This window comes from Cyprinus carpio, chromosome A21, assembly GCF_018340385.1.
Source record: "Cyprinus carpio isolate SPL01 chromosome A21, ASM1834038v1, whole genome shotgun sequence".
Lineage (NCBI taxonomy): Eukaryota > Metazoa > Chordata > Actinopteri > Cypriniformes > Cyprinidae > Cyprinus > Cyprinus carpio.
This window is the reverse complement of record NC_056592.1, coordinates 1,638,725-1,653,090: the sequence shown is the minus strand read 5'-3', so window position 1 is coordinate 1,653,090 and position 14,366 is coordinate 1,638,725. Positions and strand designations below refer to the sequence as shown.

General features: G+C 38.4%; 2 protein-coding genes across 3 annotated transcripts in view; both read right to left on the bottom strand.

The window, feature by feature from the left end:
- ric1 (RIC1 homolog, RAB6A GEF complex partner 1) overlaps positions 1 to 6,554 on the bottom strand; it is a 38,439-nt gene extending 31,885 nt beyond the window's left edge. The window contains 1 exon segment of the mRNA XM_042778522.1: positions 5,711 to 6,554. Coding sequence (XP_042634456.1) covers positions 5,711 to 5,851 — 141 coding nt within the window. The 5' untranslated portion in view covers positions 5,852 to 6,554.
- A 592-nt stretch (positions 6,555 to 7,146) lies between these two features.
- Positions 7,147 to 10,324, bottom strand: LOC109066103 (UPF0729 protein C18orf32 homolog). 2 transcript variants are annotated; one of them, XM_042778520.1, is made up of 3 exons: positions 10,190 to 10,324; positions 9,534 to 9,693; positions 7,147 to 7,469 (listed from the first exon to the last, which is right to left on the bottom strand). In XM_042778520.1, the coding sequence occupies exons 2-3, from the start codon at positions 9,678 to 9,680 to the stop codon at positions 7,395 to 7,397; spliced, it is 222 nt and encodes a 73-aa protein (XP_042634454.1). In that variant the 5' UTR covers positions 9,681 to 9,693; positions 10,190 to 10,324; the 3' UTR covers positions 7,147 to 7,394. The 2 variants fall into 2 exon arrangements, with proteins under 2 accessions (XP_042634454.1, XP_042634455.1); XM_042778521.1 differs by having other exon boundaries at positions 9,534 to 9,689; positions 10,190 to 10,275.
- Positions 10,325 to 14,366: the final 4,042 nt, after the last annotated feature.

Below are 14,366 nucleotides of genomic sequence, written 5' to 3'. Positions count from 1 at the left end.
TTCACAATTTAATAGAGAATGGTTTTGCCTGTAGTGTCTTGTCTAAAAATCATCATATTTGCCATCCTAAACAATACAAATCAAAAAGACAAGCAGAAGAGTTGTGTCAGTCACAACACATTTTAATCAGTCCTTCACTGTCCTCATGTTGCTCTGTTATGAATAAACTGTGTGATTGATTTACTGCAACACAACCCTACTATTCATCACCAACATCATCTATGTATGCGCGTTTTTTAGTGTCATGTACATGTGAGCACATCTCTCTAATAAATCACCCAGATTTAGTGTCATGGCACATTAAATGATCTATTTATAAGTTAATTATTCGACCCAGCAGCTCATCAGACAAATGAGTTCAACTCTACAGACGTCACATCATCATCAGATCACAAAACATATCTGAAGGGGTAAATGTTGAGATGATTGAGGCCTGAACGATAGTGATTCACATCACAGGGAACGAGTGGATCGAGACGAACCCCAATTACCTGATCATTTAGATCTGTAATTTGCAAATGTGCAGACATGCAACTAAACACAAAACACAGCATCCAGGAACTCAAAAATGGGAAAAATTACCTGCAAAAATAATAATAATGACTGTTTCCAAACGGGTTTTCTCAAACACTCTGTCTGTCATTGGTCAGTCAAACAGATAGTCCTGCCCCAAACTCACATGATTGGTTGAGTCATAAGTTGACACAATGCCTGATGTACAGTGAGTTTAATTTAACAGTTAATGGTTAATATGATGGTTATTGTTCACTATGGCCCAAGTTTTAGTATTATTGTTATTTTTCACTAACGCAGAACAGATGATGTATGATCTCAGTTGCACAACACACACACACACTGATGATTTATTTCACCAGCACTGTTGTGTAATAAGAGTGATTCTCCTCAGTCTGAAATATGAGTTTATATCAGCTACTTCCTCATTTACAGACGCGTGTAGAATGATTCTAAATGTGAATATACGAAAAACTCCTAATTTTACTCCAAAAAAAAAAAAGTTCCTAAATGCACTCCTCTTTATAAACCAGTTCCTCTTAAATTCATGTGCACCAAGTTGCCTAAATATCCTGTTACAGAACTATTTATATAACCTGATTTTAATCATTGTGTTTGGTTTCTTCAAAATATCTTCTGTGTTTCACACAAGAATGAAAGTCATTCGGGTTTGGAATTAAATAAGGAGAGCAAATAATGATAGAATGATCTTCTTTAGCTGAACTATCCCTTTAAATATTGTTCCTGATCCTGTTCTGTAGGTTAAACATGTTGGTCTGTGATCTCACAGTGACAGGAAGCACAGCAGCCGATCACAGGAATCTGTCCAGGTGTCAGTTCAGTGATAAAGACGCACTGAGTGTGTGTGTGTGTGTGTGTGTGTGTGTGTGTGTGTGTGTGCGCGCATATGCATATGCACAGACGTGTAAAGAGTAGACCAGGTGCTTTGATATGCATGACCTCAGCACTTCTGACAAGAGTGTGTGTGTGTGTGTGTGTGTGTGTGTGTGTGTGTGTGTGTGTGTGTGTTGTAAAAGGAACTCTTCCTCTCCAGCTGTTTAACTCCACCTTCACACACACATTCCAGACACATTCCTTTCTTTCTCCCCGGATCATCTGAGACGCTCTACACTCTCGCTACAGAACAGCCAGGCATTAAATAGCAGGAAGTACATGGTGGAGAGGTGGCACTTCCTGTTGGACAGGAGGGTGTTCGATATCATGATTTTTGATTGTGGATGATTAAAATGTCTCCAGGATCTGCTTTTGAAGAAATATCATACTATCGCGCTACAGTGCACATTCTATAAGTTGTAGTTCTGGCGCCTCCGTCTCAATATACAACACCACATACATTCACATTAAATGTTACTAAGTGTTAGAGTTACACTCGAGACACAGCATTTATTCAAAATCACAAAAGTACATTATTTGCATGTGCTTTAAAGTCTTGCCGGTTACACATCATTTCATTCTGACATGTGCTTTTTCTGTACACCTGAAGCAAGCGCACACTAAAAATCCTGTCAAACAGCGCCTGATCACTGGACTGAGTTATCTTTCGCATCTGATTGAGCTAATACTGTCAAAAACACTTTGGTGATTACATATAAACACAGCTGGTTCTGTCTAAAGTGAAAGTAAACAGTTGAGAGAAAAACGGCAGCCTGTAGCTCTTAAAGTGACAGCAGGCTAATAATACTTTACCTGCTGCCGCTTGTCATTAAAGGGACAGTTCACCCCAAAATTTAGATTCTGTCATTATTTGCTCACTCTCATGTTGTTCCAAACCTGCATTCATGTCTTTCTTTTGCTGAACACAAGAATGTGTTTAACCAAACACCTGTTTGTACCCATTGACTTTGATAACAGGAAAAAATAAACACTATGGAAGTCACTGGGGACCAGCATCGGTCTGGCTACCCACATTCTTCAAAATAACTTTTGTGTTCAACAGAAGAAAGAAACTCATTCATGTTTAAAGCAACTTGAGAGTGAGTAAATGATGACAGAGTTTTAACTTTTGGGTGAACTGTCCCTTTAAATGTTAATAAAACAACAAAACAGAGAAAAATCCCTCACTGCTCTTGACTGAAGACCTGGAGGTTTTATCTCAGACAGTCTTACTATATGCAGGCGGCAAAGAGTCTGACCTCACAAAGGATTATCAGTCAAAATCTGTGTCTCCGTGATTTTCTCAGGAACTGAACATAAAATAAGGAGCATTGTATGAAAATATGACAGGATGAACAATAAAAACAATGAATGCACTTGATGAACAAGAAAAAAGGGCAATGTAACAGTAGACACAAATTGTGAAAAATTATTTATACATAAGATGCATAAACTCTACATGATGAAACATTAATATTAAAGGAACAATTAATTGCGGAAAATCCCTCAGGCCACCCAAGTTTTAGATGAGTTTGTTTCTTTTGGAGAAGCACTGCATCAGTGTCTCAGCAATGGATGTTCTGCAGTGAATGGGTGCCGTCAGAATAAGAGTCCAAACAGCTGATAAAAAACAACACAAGAATCCACAAGTAATCCACAATCCATGAGAAGACAAAAACTGTGTGTTTGTAAGAAAATCCATCATGATGTTTTTAACTTCAAACTGTTGCTTATAGATAAAAGTTGGCACCCATTCACTGCAGAGCATCCATTGCTGAGACACTGATGCAATGCTACATTTCTCCAAAAGAAACAAACTCATCTTGGCCTGAGAGATTTTCAGCTATTGATTGTTCCTTTAATATCAAATACATGTTTTATTATGTAGAATTTATGATTTTTATTATGCATAAATCCTTTTTTACAATTTGTGTCTACTGTTACATTACCTTTTTTTCTTGTTCATCAAGTGCATTCTTTGTTTTTATTGTTCATCCTGTCATATTTTCATACAATGCTCAGTTCCTGAGAAAATCAGTTTTACTGTTGTACACTCTGTACATTCACGGAGACAGATTTTGACTGATAATCCTTTGTGAGGTCAGACTCTTTGCCGCCTGCATATAGTAAGACTGTCTGAGATAAAACCTCCAGGTCTTCAGTCAAGAGCAGTGAGTGATTTCTCTGTTTTGTTGTTTTATTACCATTTAAAGGGACAGTTCACCCAAAAGTTTAAATTCTGTCATCATTTACTCACTCTCAAGTTGTTTTAAACCTGAATGAGTTTCTTTCTTCTGTTGAACACAAAAGTTATTTTGAAGAATGTGGTTAACCAAACAGCTGCTGGTCCCCAGTGACTTCCATAGTGTTTATTTTTTCCTGTTATCAAAGTCAATGGGGACCAGCAACCCATGTTCTAAATTTCGTCTTTTGTGTTCAGTAAAAGAAAGAAATGAATGCAGGTTTGGGACAACATGAGAGTGAGCAAATAATGACAGAATCTAAATCCCTTTAATGACAAGCAGCAGCATGTTTAGTATTATTAGCCTGCTGTCACTTTAAGAGCTTATTTATTTATTTTGCATGGCCCGAGGGTGAGTACATTTTCATCAAATTAGGACATTAAACATTGGACATTGTCATTAAACTCAAACTGAACTGTCAGTCAAAAGCAGATGTGGTCAGAGGTTTAAAATAATCAGTAACACGGAGTAAGACACGTGCCATCTGTCTGTGATGTCAGAGACCACAGTTCACACTCCTTCACAACACTGCAGTTTCACTCTACAAGTGAGAATTATGCAAACGTGAGCACATTTTATCATCATGAAAGCATGCTATTCTGATGTTCTTGTTTCCGGCGTCTCCTGAACACTGATGCACACTCTGTGAACGCTCAAACAATCCACCAGGACAGTGCTTCTACACCGGCACCGCTGGAGACAGACGGAGCGCTTGACACACAGGTGAGAGTCTCGAACATCAAACATCACCTCACACAGGTGAGATTCTCCATGACGCTTCATGACACAAACCCTCAAACGTTAAAGTCAACAAAACAAGGTAAACTGAGCCTGAAAACTCAAAGGAGAAGCTGTGAACTCTGGAAAACTGGGGGAATTTCTGCACAACTGAGGAGCAACATCCAAACCTGCTGATGTCTGATGCGTCCCATTTAATCCCCAGTAGTCTTAATAGACTTGCCAATGTTGCTCATTAATAAACAGTCTCAGATTCAAAGCTTGAGTTCATCAGACCCGATCCTGATCCGCATCATTCATTATTCAAACATGAACTCAAAGCTCGGATCACGAGGCTGCTTGCCTGCCTATTTTAATCCAGACAAAATAATATTCTTGATCAGTATCATCACAGAACTGTATCCGCAGCACCCCACAATTATAGACCCTTGAATGTTGGGTCTGAGACAATATATAGAGACAACAATAATTACAAGGCTTATATTAAGACAATATATTCTTCAGTGGTGACTTGAACAAATGCATCATGGAATAAAATCCAAACTCTTTTTGCAACCAGTTTATGTTTTGTTGAAACTAATCCACATAAAAATCACCCATTTCGGGATTTGAACCTACAGACAGAAAGCAGAACTGATACTTAACCACTAAACGACAGCAATTTTGTATATTTATAGCCATCTGAAACGGATGGGATTCAAACCTACAACCACTGGGTTATCATTTTTAACCACTAAACCACACACACTCAAAACTCTGAGCAAGTGTTTAACTGGATCGAGCAGATGACAGACTTTAACCACTAGCGCTACTAAACAGTGTAGGATTAACTGGATCACTGGAATACCCAGCATTTAAACCCTTAACACATTGCTTTTAAATCACTTTAGGTGTCTAACCCCTGGTTCCTATGAATAATTCTGAACCTCTGGGTCACCAAACCTGACCATTCCCCACTTAAAAGTGATTAACTAGATTAACCAGGTGCGAAAAGTTGACAGTTCTTAGTCTTTAACTAATAAACCTCTCCATAATCCCACTTAAATACCCAACATACTGCATTTAAAACCAATTGGTTTTTAGTTGATTCTTTCTAACAATCCATTCTTAAGTTCAAACCTTTGGGTCAGCAACCACTAAACCACAGCATCCCTCATTCCTGTCCCTTAAACCTTAACCACTAAGCCACATCACCTCTCCTTTAAAGACTCAATGGCCTGATCTGGAGGACATTGGGATTCGAACCCACACACTATCCACGCACGCCATCCAGCATTTAAACATCTGTTGACTCCAAACACTGAGTTTGTGATGTTTCTTACCCGGCTGAACCAGATGCTGATCTGGGTCTCGGACAGCACCGCCAGGTAGAAGCGTTGCGCGCTGGGCTCGATCAGGAAGGGCCGCTCGCTGCTCCGGAGCGGGCAGAGGAGCCTCCGCGGCCAGCCGCTCAGAAAATACATCACGATCCGGTTCCGACCCAAATCACAGCGACACCGGGACGAACAGACTCCCTCCAGCGGCCTCCATGCACCCGAACCAAACTACAGTTCGACACGGACTCGGGTTCGTGTTCAGTCTGGGATCATATCAGCGCGATCCGGCGTCGGTTCTGACGATCTGAGTCCAAAATCCGCTTTATTCGCTCCCGCGAGCGAGAAGAAAAGCCGTGTAACGGCGCCGCGGAAGCAGAACCGGGTCTCTGGGTCTCGCGGCTCTCACTGCGCGGCTGGACCGCTGGACTCTGTAACCCAAAGAGAAGTTCTGGATCCGAATTTGTCCCATGAATCCTCCACCGTCGCCATCTTTAAACGCTGCTTCTAAACGCCTCAGAGCCGGAACGGCAGTTATCCGCGCGATCATGACCGTTACCGCCTAAAGGGGGCGCGCTTTGGCCCACAATGCATTGCGGTTAACGGAAAATCGATTTCAAACGGACTGAAATTTATTCGTATAACCCTAATTTAATTAATTTCGGTTTATGACTTTATCTCTGTTAGTCACGTATTTTATAACATGTAAATATTTTTCGTTTAGCTTTTATTATTAAGCTCTAAAACACTTACAGCTGATCGTGTCATTGGCATCATAACCGGAAGTGGTTCTTATCACAAGTATGTCGCGCGCTCTCGGTCTTGCTCGCTGACCTATAATACAGTATTTATATATCGATCAGTGGTCGTGCTCCGTTTCTGATATTCGTGACGACGTGTGTTGGAGTAAAACGTCAGTTCCTCGGAGCTCGAAGAAACGCGTTCGGTTCGAGGCTCTGGACTCTGGCGCCTCCTGCCGGCGAAAGTGATTAACGCGCCACACACATAATTACATTCCCTATCGGCAATCATTGATATAGTCAAATAAAAAAATAAAAATAGCTAGAATGAAAAATTATAGAATATATGTGATAATTATAAGTATCTAAAATGTATTAAAAAATATATAATTTTTAAAAAAAAAATGTAAACATTTTTTAATTAAAAAAAAAAAACAAATAAAAAATACATTAAAAAATTGTAAATATCAAAATTGTCATTTAATTATTTCTTTAGATATATATAAATGTATTTAAAAATGAAAATCATACTTATTCTTGCCTTAGGCACAGTACTATCATGTTCTATTGAACTTCTTGTGTTTGTATTATTTATTAATACATGTAATCATAAATGGATCCACCTTATTTTAATCATGTAGTTATTTTAGATATTATAACGATGAACCACTGAAAGCATCATGAAGGTAAACCACGAGCCACAAATAAAATATTTCAATGTTTATTTTAAATTAAGCATCATAAAATCTGAGTGGAAGGTAAACATCAGTAAATGATCATGGAATGATAAAAACAAAATCTACAGATAACTACCTTCATTTTTATTCATGTTATTATAATGTTATTAAAGTATTTCATGTAAGCAATGTGACAGGATCAGTGTGTGTCCATATATTAGTTTATCTCTACATTTTAAGATATCATTCGTGATGATTGTAGAGGCGTGAAATCTGTCAGTCGGCTTTTTTATCGGTCACCGTCTTCGGTCCGTTTGCCGTGGATCCGTTTGCCGTTCCATTACATTCATCCTGAGGAAGACAACGAAGAACAGAATGTGAACGCTCTTCTAAACACTGAGACTGTTGTGTCTTATCCTACTGAGAGACAACAAACACAAACACTTCCTTATGTGCTTCAGGGGAAACTTTTATTAACATGACTGTAAACAATAGGATTAATAATGCTTATATGATTAAAATAATATGTTATAATACTGTATATATATTTAGGTATCAGAACGATTTTTAATGTTTTTACAGGAGTGTTTTCTGCTCATCAAGGCTGCATTTATTTGATCAAAAATACAGGAACAACTGTAATATTGTGAAATATTATTATGATGTAAAATAGCATTTTTCTATTTTAATATACTTTAAAGTGTAATTTATTTCTGTGATGCGCAGCTGTATTTTCAGCATCATTACTCCAGTCTTCAGTGTCACATGATCTTCAGAAATCATAATAATATGATGATTTATTATCAGTTTTGCTGCTTCAGATTTTTTTGGAAGCTGTGATACTTTTTTCAGGATTCTTTGATGAATAAAAAGTTAAAAAGAAGAGCATTTATTTAAAATAGAAATCTATTTTAACAATATACACTAGAGTTCAAAAGTTTGTGGTCAGTTCATTTTTATTCTGTCTTTTTTTGAAAGAAACTAAAACTTTTATTCAGTGAGGATGTGTTCAATTGTTAAGAAGTGAGAGCAAAGATTTATATTTTGAATAAATGCTGTTCTTTTTAACTTTTTAATCATCAAAGAATCCTGAAGAAAGTATCACAGTTTACAAAAAAATATTAAGCAGCAAAACTATAATTCTAATAATAAATCATCATATCAGAATGATTTCTGAAGATCATTTGACTCTTTATACTGGAGTCATGATGCTGAAAATTCAGCTGCGCATCACAGAAATAAATTACATTTTAAAGGATATTAAAATAGAAACCACTGTTTTATATTCTAATAAAATTTTGATCAAATAAATGCAGCCTCAATGAGCAGAAGAGACTTTTTTAAACATTACAAGTCTTACTGATCCCAAACTTTACCGGTAGTGTGTGTGTGTGTGTGTGTGTGTGTGTGTGTGAGTGTGTGTGTGTGTGTGTGTGTGAGTGTGTGTGAGTGAGTGAGTGTGAGTGTGTGTGTGTGTGTGTGAGCATGTGAGTGTGTGAGTGAGTGTGTGTGTGAGCGTGTGTGTGAGCGTGTGTGAGTGAGCGTGTGTGTGAGAGTGTGTGTGTGTGTGAGCGGGTGTGTGAGAGAGTGTGTGTGTGTGTGTGTGAGCGTGTGAGTGTGTGTGAGCATATGTGTGTGTGTCTGTGTGTGTGTGTGTGTGAGCGTGTGAGCGTGCGTGTGAGTGTGTGTGTCTGTGTGTGTGAGTGAGTGAGTGTGTGTGTGTGTGTGAGCGTGTAAGTGTGTGTGTGTGTGTGTGTGAGCATGTAAGTTTGTGTGTGTGTGTTTTTGGTGTTGTGTGAGTGTGTGTGTGCGCGTGTGAGTGTGTGTGTGTGTGTGTGTGTGTGTGTGTGAGAGTGTTTGTGTCTGTGTGTGAGCGTGTGTGTGTGTGAGAGTGTTTGTGTGTGTGAGCGTGTGTGTGTGTGTGTGAGCGTGTAAGATTGTGTGTGTGTGTGAGAGCGTGTGAGTGTGTGTGTGAGCGTGTGTGAGTGTGTGTGAGCGTGTGAGTGTGTGCGAGCGTGTGTGTGTGTGTGAGTGTGTGTGTGAGTGTGTGATTGTGAGTGTGTGAGAGTGTGAGTGTGTGTGAGTACGTGTGAGTGCGAGTGTGTGTGAGAGTGTGAGTGTGTGTGCGAGTGATTGTGAGTGTGTGTGATTGTGAGTGTGTGTGTGTGCGAGTGTGTGTGTGTGTGTGTGAGCGTGTGAGCGTGTGAGTGAGAGTGTGTGTGAGAGTGTGAGTGTGTGTGTGTGCGTGTGTGTGTGTGTGTGTGTGTGTGTGTGAGTGTGTGTGTGTGTGTGTGTGAGAGTGTGTGTGTGTGTGTGTGTGTGTGTGTGTGTGAGAGAGTGTGAGTGTGTGTATATATATCTCCTCCTGGATCTGGGAGGTTAGTGAAGCTGTGATTAGAGAGAGAGCTGGTTTACGGTGCTGTGTTTCGGAGTCTCCTGCACTGCTGCTTTCCTCCAGAAGCGGCTGATGAAGGGAGAGATGAACGGATAGATGATGGGCTCCAGGAAGCGCTTATAAACCCACAGCAGCACAGGAATGACGATGCAGGGAATGCAAACCATATCTGACAGCTGACTGAAGACAAACACAGATCAGATCAGTCACATTTCAGCACACAAATCTTTAATAATAAACCACTCTATTATTCCATAGACAGACGTTTATGATTAAAATATCCATTCAATTATTCACATGTAATAAAAAGTACTGTGCTGGTACTATCTCAGCTGATGACGTCAAGGTGTGTATATAAATATATATATTACCTTTAGCCAGATTTTTTAAGTATACATTCACTACAAAGTCATCATCTTTAGCTGATAGCTGGACAGATGCGTAATCAGAACATATAAAGTCCGACTTTACACGTTACTTTCTCAATATTTACATTTATTTTAATCATCGTGACGTTTACAGATGATCGACTCCGTCTTCCTGTTTACAATCAAGAATCTGATTTATAAACAAACACACACGATTCACTCTTATGTTCTTATCATATATAAGAGTAGAAGATCGTGTATGTTATTGAAAACGAGGCTAAAACGCAGTTAATGTGTGTAAAACTAACCTTGTTCTGCGCGAACTGAAGTAATAGCTCGTAACGACGAACAGCGCTGAGTTTGTTGCGTCAGAGTGACGCCGCCGCCGCTGCTATTGATGCTGGCGCCACCCAGCGGCGCGGAGGAGCAGCGACACCCACACAACAAAGCAAAAAATAATTATTAAATGAAATGAAATGAAATGAAATGAAATGAAATGAAATTAAATGAAATGAAATGAAATGAAATGAAATGAAATGAAATTAAGTTATGTTAATGAAAAAAAAATTGGCCAAATATTTTTGGCTGTATACAGTAATTACAAAGGCATCATATTTAGCTGATCTGACTACATAAATTCATTACACCATGTTACTAGTGAAATCAAGCAATTTATTTTTTAGGTCTCTGGGATACATTTGCATTACATATATTTAAATGTTCTTTTAAAGAAATTAGCATATTGTGATAAAAGTTCATTATTTTCCATAATGTAATGATAAAAATTAAACTTTCATATATTTTAGATTCATTGCACACCAACTGAAATATTTCAGGTCTTTTATTGTTTTAATACTGATGATTTTGGCATACAGCTCATGAAAACCCAAAATTCCTATCTCAAAAAATTAGCATATTTCATCCGACCAATAAAAGAAAAGTGTCTTTTAATACAAAAAAAGTCAACCTTCAAATAATTATGTTCAGTTATGCACTCAATACTTGGTCGGGAATCCTTTTACAGAAATGACTGTTTCAATGTGGCGTGGCATGGAGTCAATCAGCCTGTGGCACTGCTGAGGTGTTATGGAGGCCCAGGATGCTTCGATAGCGGCCTTAAGCTCATCCAGAGCGTTGGGTCTTGCGTCTCTCAACTTTCTCTTCACAATATCCCACAGATTCTCTATGGGGTTCAGGTCAGGAGAGTTGGCAGGCCAATTGAGCACAGTAATACCATGGTCAGTAAACCATTTACCAGTGGTTTTGGCACTGTGAGCAGGTGCCAGGTCGTGCTGAAAAACGAAATCTTCATCTCCATAAAGCTTTTCAGCAGATGGAAGCATGAAGTGCTCCAAAATCTCCTGATAGCTAGCTGCATTGACCCTGCCCTTGATAAAACACAGTGGACCAACACCAGCAGCTGACATGGCACCCCAGACCATCACTGACTGTGGGTACTTGACACTGGACTTCAGGCATTTTGGCATTTCCTTCTCCCCAGTCTTCCTCCAGACTCTGGCACCTTGATTTCCGAATGACATGCAAAATTTGCTTTCATCCGAAAAAAGTACTTTGGACCACTGAACAACAGTCCAGTGCTGCTTCTCTGTAGCCCAGGTCAGGCGCTTCTGCCGCTGTTTCTGGTTCAAAAGAACACGCCTGTGCACGGTGGCTCTGGATGTTTCTACTCCAGACTCAGTCCACTGCTTCCGCAGGTCCCCCAAGGTCTGGAATCGGTCCTTCTCCACAATCTTCCTCAGGGTCCGGTCACCTCTTCTCATTGTGCAGCGTTTTTTTGCCACACTTTTTCCTTCCCACAGACTTCCCACTGAGGTGCCTTGATACAGCACTCTGGGAACAGCCTATTCGTTCAGAAATGTCTTTCTGTGTCTTACCCTCTCGCTTGAGGGTGTCAATGATGGCCTTCTGGACAGCAGTCAGGTCGGCAGTCTTACCCATGATTGCGGTTTTGAGTAATGAACCAGGCTGGGAGTTTTTAAAAGCCTCAGGAATCTTTTGCAGGTGTTTAGAGTTAATTAGTTGATTCAGATGATTAGGTTAATAGCTCGTTTAGAGAACCTTTTCATGATATGCTAATTTTTTGAGATTTTTATCATTACATTATGGAAAATAATTAACTTTTATCACAATATGCTCATTTTTTGAGAAGGACCTGTACATTTATTACATTTAATATTTACATTTACTTTGTATCAAAAACAGCTTACAAACAAGGGCCAAGTAGTTTATCACCACCATTTTCAGTAAAATAAAACTAAACAACAGTTTCAAATAAACTGTAAAAAGTGGTAACCTTTAATTGTTTCCTTAAAGAGCTATTTTTTACCAGATTTAACCCACAAAATTATTATTATTAATTGTATTTTATTTAATTTTTTTGATATAAATGAATGCGTTAAGGTTGTTTCAGTGATATTAAATATTATTTCTGACTTGAACAAAACAAGTGAATCGATATATTGCCATTTTTGGTAGGCAGTAGAGGAGTTATTATAAATAATAATGATAAATTAAAAAAAAAAAAATACAACACAAAAATGACCAAATATATGCCTTTCAGAGAGACTTTTTATTACATTTTCTTATAAATCCACAAGAAAAAAGACTTCATTTATATACAAAACTGTACAATTATTTGTGCAGTCTGAATCTAGAAATCTAAGAGCTGGACAGATGCAGAAGACATTAAACAGATCGAAGGCCACTGAGTTTTATAGTTTATACACTGATGAAGGCAATATTCTGCATTATTTAACACCTGAAATGCTGAAAAGACCCAAAAGGCATTTAAACCACGTTACATTCAGTCTCAAACACTATCATTTGAACTCAAACATTGATTTTCTCCATTGAAATCCAAGCAAATCAATCTCATCAAGTGCAAACTTGAATTCAATTCATGTTTGGCACATCAATATAACAACATAAAGAAATCATAAAACAAAAAAAAAAAATGGTTTAAAGATCAAAACAATTTTGACCATCTCAAAAAACACAAACAGTGCGTTAAATGTGCAGCTTTTAGAATTCAATTTAATATTGTGTATTTTAGTGCAATATGATAATACATACCTTGAGTTATGATAAGAGGTTATTATATTATGAGTTTGCACCGAAGCATCTAGTTTAAGGAAAGCCAGTGCAAACACATTAAACAGTAACGTGTCAAAACAAGCGTGTGATCATGTCCGATAAACAACGAAAATATACAGAATGAAGCGTTGAAAATACTTGTTCATATTTCAGAAAACATCCTGAAATATTAGTTCAGTAACAGTAAAAGAAGTGCACGCTCATTGCAATACTGCTGTCTAATAATACTTACAGATTATCTTCATTTCAGAACAATTCTCTTCTAAAATCATTCAGGCAGTCGTCTGCGTTCAGTGTTTGAGGAACAAAGATCATGTTTACAAAAGTGTGTCTGGCTGAAATGACTGCGGATGTTAGATTACATATTCCACAACATCAATCAACAACTTTAGCATTTTAAGGTTATGAATGAATCAGCTGTTCACTAAAATAAAACGCGCTGCATGAAGAAAACAAGGGTTTGTAAAGAAAGGCACAGCAGGTTCAGTCACATGTGGCTCGTTCACACAGGACGGGTGTGTTATTGTTTGTCACATGCGTGTGTTTGGCTGCGTTCTGTCATGTCAAGGTAAAACTACTTTCTCTGTTTTGTTGATCTCAGTGCAGGTGTTTAAATGCAGAAACACGTCCTGTGTGAACGGTCCATATGATAACACAAATTTAAAGCGTTTGTTTGGCCTTTTAAGAGGTTCTAAACTCTGAACACAGTGTCTGATTGTTAAAAGTGCTGTAAGTGATTTCAGGAGATTTTCTTACTACAATCGCACACGCCCTCTGACTCCACCCACTAAGACACACACTCCTTCTGTGCTAAACCACGCCCACTAAGACACACATGCCTTCTGTGCTAAACCCCGCCCATTAAATGACACACACACACACACACACACACACACACACACACACACACTGTTTCAAACTCCGCCCACTAAACAACACACACGCTCCCTGTGTCAAATTCCACTCACATGAAGACACACCCACATGCCTTTTATGCCAAACCCCGCCCACTAAGACACACACACTCTCTGTTTCAAACTCCACCCACTACATCTCTGAACATGCAAAATGACTGACAGGGTTTCTGATTGGCTGAAATACAGGCCACTCCCCTGCATTTAAAAAAGGTTTAAATTTAAGATTTATGTATATGAAATGCATATAAAATTTGAATGACACAGTGTGGAATAAACTTAATATGATGCATATTTGACAGTCATAAATGAAACAGATCAGATTTCTGTATTAGTGCTAATAAACCGAATGTGTTTTAAATACAATAACAAGGTTTATATATTTATTATCAGCAATTACAATTTGTTTCAATCTCATACATTTTATTTAATTGAAAATTGCTTGTTTAACAGCTAG

What these genes read in the sequence shown, in the direction of transcription:
- LOC109066103 (XM_042778520.1), bottom strand. Translation starts at nt 9,680, where the DNA reads ATGGTTTGCATTCCCTGCATCGTCATTCCTGTGCTGCTGTGGGTTTAT. An exon ending in AGACTCCGAAACACAGCACC is followed by an intron (nt 7,470 to 9,533) that starts GTAAACCAGCTC and finishes TGTCTTCCTCAG; the next exon opens with GATGAATGTAATGGAACGGC.